This window comes from Opisthorchis viverrini, assembly GCF_000715545.1.
Source record: "Opisthorchis viverrini unplaced genomic scaffold opera_v5_14, whole genome shotgun sequence".
NCBI classification, from domain to species: Eukaryota; Metazoa; Platyhelminthes; class Trematoda; order Opisthorchiida; family Opisthorchiidae; genus Opisthorchis; species Opisthorchis viverrini.
In genome coordinates, this window is record NW_008751670.1 from 2,148,185 (window position 1) to 2,153,463 (window position 5,279).

At 42.8% G+C, this 5,279-nt stretch overlaps 1 protein-coding gene across 1 annotated transcript; it reads left to right on the top strand.

Annotated features, from left to right (window-relative positions):
* Window positions 1-3,411: 3,411 nt before the first annotated feature.
* T265_12769 (hypothetical protein) lies at window positions 3,412-4,567 on the top strand (the record flags this gene model as incomplete). Its single annotated transcript, XM_009165388.1, has 3 exons — window positions 3,412-3,547; window positions 3,585-3,815; window positions 4,290-4,567. Coding segments are annotated over 3 exons (597 nt in total), but the record flags the coding sequence as incomplete, so codon positions are not given.
* Window positions 4,568-5,279: the final 712 nt, after the last annotated feature.

The following is a 5,279-nucleotide window of genomic DNA, read 5'->3' on the forward strand; positions in this document are numbered from 1 at the left end:
TACTCCAAATCTGAGCGCGTGGGTAGTCTTTCACTGATGATTCCTTGTTGCTCAGTGTAAAAATAATTCGGCAAGACATCAGCAATGGATAGTGATTTTGAGCTTCTGGTCGTCCTCTAAGTTCTCAACAAATAATGACCTCAACATGCGGACGTTTTTCTGCCTTGCCTCGACAGAGTAATATTCCAGTCGGTACCAAAGATCCATGTAGGAAGTCAGTCTTGGAATATTGTTGAACCTGCGCTGATGCGTGCATGAATTTTATTTTTACTGCAGTAGTTGCCACATTGGGGTCGCTACGCTGACGATTGATCGAAGTTGACCCGTTTGGTATACCGATGAACAGTCTCTTTTAATGGCAGAACAGCTGATTGATTCATTTGGTCACATGATACCGACAGAAACAAGAGTCAGACTAAATTTTTGTACGTGCATTTGGGGAATATTATAAACGATAGTTTCAGCATGTTCTCAGTTCAGTCTGCTGTTAACGCCAACTTAGTGTGCAAATAAGCGCATTTCGCCAAGTGTAACTGCGTATTCAGTTGTTCAATTAGATCTCTGCATGGATAGATAGATACTCCCAAACACAGGGTCAAACATTACTGGAACCAGAACCAATTGTACGATCCACAACGTGGTGAAAGATCGATATTAGCCATGGTATTCGAGACAGCGTCACTTTCAAACATGTTTTAAGGGGCTTACCTTTTCTGTTTCAATAGGTGTGATCACACAACACTTTTTAATTCACCTGCAGCAATCCACTCTCTCTCTCTCTCTCTCTCTCTCGCCCCCCAATGCGACCCGCTGGCTACGGATGACAATCTGAATTGTTGAGCTGTTCGTCACTCCATATTCGAATTATCCCCATAATGACAGCAAATTAACTCGCCCCCATTAAAGCATCAGAAAAAGAAGGGATGAAAGGTTGAGTGAATAATAAAGGAATGAAGTGCGAACGTGAATGCTATTTTTAATTATAGTATACGTTTTGAGATCTCATGACCGAATCGTTTCATCATGCTGCGCTAATTTTGGCCCCCGATATTGCATTAGGATTTGCCCTTATGTGATCTTCATTTACAATGCGGTGGACGTACCATGCAGGCCTTTATGGAGCTTCCTTATCAGGTTATCTAGCGTTATTCTAAAACAACGCTAGTATAGAACAATGCCATTGCGCTATATCAACCAGTCTCTACTTAGTTGATTAGCTTCTTCTAAGCCAATAGCGAGGATATGTGCACCGTAAAGTTAATTGGAATGCTCATCATCGTGCCGAAGTTAAGGAAGCTAGGAAACAGGATGATGGATTCGGTGGCATCGTTGGCATTCGTTGTATTTTCAGCTTGTTGGCTACTGACTCCAGTTCATTTGGCCTGCATACATCGATTGTCAGGCAAGTTTACACTTAAGAGACTAGCATGGATTTTAGTGCGCTTTCTAAGCAGTCCATCCGTTTGCCGTTTGACACGATGAATACTTGTATATTTCGCTTAGTTAGACTTACAGTCGCCCGTCATCAGCGGGACTCGGACTTTCTACTGTTGCATTAAACGTTGACGACTAAAAGAACACATCTATACTTGGTTCCTGAGGAGTCTTAAAATGGTTAGCAGGCCCTAAAATCAGACAGTTTGTGTGACGTTGACAATCGTTCCCGAGAATATGAAGCCGGTTCAGAACATGCAGGTAGTATATAGTATGTAGTAGTGAAGGGAAGAATGCCTTCGTTGCGGAGTTATTTATTAGGAAATGCCAACTGACCGGTTACAGACCATTGGACAGGAAAGCAAAACTCTAATTTGCACCTTATTTAAAAAATTAGACATCCATCTTCTCCTGAACGCGTCTTCTTGAACTTTTCTGGAGATTCATTGAATCCAATCATTCCTCGTTCAAATCCAAGCAAATGCTACAAGGCGACTCCACGAATTCCGCAGAAGATCTCCCCTTTTCAAAAGACGCAAAGCGAAATTCCACGGACCACACATACTACTCGCGTGCCTCCCCCTCGATAATATCACCGTTACAGTAGTATAGTAAATATATATATTATATACAGTGTAGTATATACTATGTAGTATATATATATATTATATAGCATATACAGTTTATAGCATATATAGTACTTCAACATGGGGAAAGAAAGAACTTTAGACCGGGGAGATCACTTTCCTTTCTTGAGAAACCACATCACACCTCGATGGTCGTTGGTTTTGTTGCTGAGCTTGGCTGTTTGGTTGCAAAATTTTCATTACGAGTTGAGATGGCTTGGTGAGTGGAAGTGCAATGCTGTTGAGCACATATGGATTGAAATAGGGTATACTCAGCCAGGTCAACCTTGACCAATCACTGGTGGTTTGGATGATCACCGCTTTTAACCTGTTAGCTCGCCTGTCTTCTGGTTGAGGGATGAACGTGTAGCCTTGAGAATTGACCTCTCCTCTACCTCAGCCATGACCTTTTGTCGTTTGCCTCCAAAGTGAGTCGCGCTTCCTGGTCCGTTAGTCTGATGGCTGAGACTCACTCAGTGTAAGTTTGCGTTCCCTTGCTCGTTGCGGTGTGTAGACAGGGTCGGTTTTAGTATGCCAGCTGGCTAAATCGATTGCAGAGTAGCGTGAGTCTTGAATTTCCCTCCCGTACCCCATACGTTTGTGTGCTACAATATATACATTTTCAGTATCAAAATAGTATCCTTCCTGATCTCGTATAGATTGATTGGATATTGGTGATGACCACGTTGTTTCTTTAGTCCTGTGGGATTTTTTCCAGATTGTCTAGTATAATATTGGTTGCCGTCTGTGACTTTGACTCCGTGCCTTCAGCGGTCTTATCCTCTAGCCTTGAGATCAGTTTCCTTAGTGTGGGCAAATAAGTTTCACTTTGGTTTAAGTGGCGTGGATGTCAATTCAGATATTTTCTAAATATACGAAAGGATTAGTTCTCTTATTCGATTATTCTTCATTTATCAGTCGTTCCCGAAGGCCTTCTGCTCCAATCTCCTCCTGATAAGTTTTCCCATGTGCAAAACAATACGTTCTTTTAAAATAAAAAAAAGACGCAGAGACATCTGGTTTGCCTGTTAAGATATCGGAATCGAGATGTCATGTCCTACTGATAAGGAATTATGACCGCAGAGCGTTTTTTCTTACGCAGTGCTGACAAGCCAAACCGCAGTATTCGTGGGCAGTATTGGACTTTAGTTGACTCAGTGTACACGCTGGCTTCGGAAAGCTACATAGCAACAGTGAAACATTTCATAAACGAAGTATCTTTGAAGGCTGTTTAGGTATTGTGCAGAATAAAGCGCAATATTTGTTTGATTTTCGAATAACCGTCACCGTGATATAAGAAAACTCCTCCGCTAAAACATAAAGTCTTACTGCTCTTTATTTTTTAGCTCAGTTAATTAACACTGGTCTGGGTGACAGCGGTGGGGCCAGACTTGGCCCGATGAAGCTTGGCACCCTTTATCTGAGGATTTGCGCCAAGACAAAGTTGACAAATGCTCCGTGTTCTGACACCGATTTGTATATCCAGAGTGATTGTCCAAATATATTTGTTTTTGTTTGAACCAGGTTACGGTCACGTGACTCCGCACACCGTGGCAGGCCAGATCATGACCATACTCTATGCAGTGGTTGGCATCCCGCTCTTTTTCTGCTATCTCACAACAAGTGGCAACTACTTGGCAAGCCTTTTCCGTGGGTGCTACGTTCGAGTGTGCCGACCAGCCTGTCATTCAATGGGCAAAGGCTGCAGTCGTTCAAACGGGACTATCAAACCCTCAAGGAAGCAGTCTCATATTAGTTTTGAGAAAAGGATATCCGCTAGTTCAGGAAGTACGAAGACATCCACATCTCACTGTCCAGGACCGGTATCGTGGACATACCCAAGCCCACACACGAAAACTCAGGTCATGTACGGGACCACACTCACGATGGACGATATGGTGCACCTCCAAATGAAACGTGGGGATGCTTGCTCAACTCAATATCATTGTACTTCCCGTGATATGGCTCAAGCGAGATGCGCCAAACGAGAAGCCAAAAACACGAGGAGGCCCTACATGCCCTCTAGCGTACAAAGTAACCAACAACCTCCTAGTCCCTATCTTAACCATCGACACCGCGAATGGAGTCATCGTTCCGGTTCTTCTTCCTCTTCCTCGTCTGCAACTTCAACCGAGACAAAATCTCCCCCACCTCTTACAGACAAGAAGGTAGACGCACCTTATGGTGACAGCTTGTATGAATTGGCCATCTTGCCTTCGTCCACTGCAGAGTCAGGAAGCCAGATAGTTTTGACTGAAAGAAAACAAGAGCGGCATTCGGTATCCAGTGAACCTAATAAACGTCGAATACATACCAGTGAGACCAAACCCCCAGTGGTTGAAGCCGAAAAGGTGGCGGTCCCAATCTCACTCACACTATGCATGATGGCTGTGTACATAGTTGTTGGAGCAACAGTGTTCACATTTTGGGAGGAAAAGGATTTCATAAGTTCATCCTACTTTTGCTTTGTCACTCTATCAACCATTGGATTCGGGGATATCGTTCCAGGTGAGTTTGATCTACGTGGCCATTGATTTTTTGGGAATCTGTGCACAGTACTTTTGATGATCAAACATTCCTTTTAACCAGTATTTGATTAGAGCTTCGTTTTTCTTACCGCAGCGTAGTAACTGCCTCCTCAAACTGATCAAAATTAGAAAATTTAACAGACAAAAGTGGTCACATTTAAAATAGGGAATTTCACAAGTCTGACAGCTACAATACTGGGATTTTAGCTATTCTTACTGGTCAACACTTCTAGGATGCTCTAAGTCGTGCGTCATTAGCCTGACGAGAGTTTTTGGATAAAAATAAAATCTTACGGCACATCTGTTTGTCCGTTCGTTGTGGGGACAAGAAAATATGTTTCCACTTTCCAGATTAGAGTGAACATTATGTGAGTCGAGGAACCTGGCTATCACCATGGTTTGTGGGGAAGGATTTGATGTTTGTTGCTTTGTGAAGTACTCATGTTGGTCTGTTTCTCATAATCTGCGGAAAAGTCCGATATATTAAGGAATCTTTGGGATTGGCTACATTCAGTGTCACCTTACAAATTGTAATAAATATCTGATAGGCATGAGTGTGACGATATAAGGACGTCCTCAATCGAACAACTCCAAATATAAGGCCCGGGCGATTGTGACAAATGAGTACACTTTGATAACCGTTGGTTCCCCTAAGAAGGTTTGAACCATAACCAAAGAGGCTGGTAAAAAT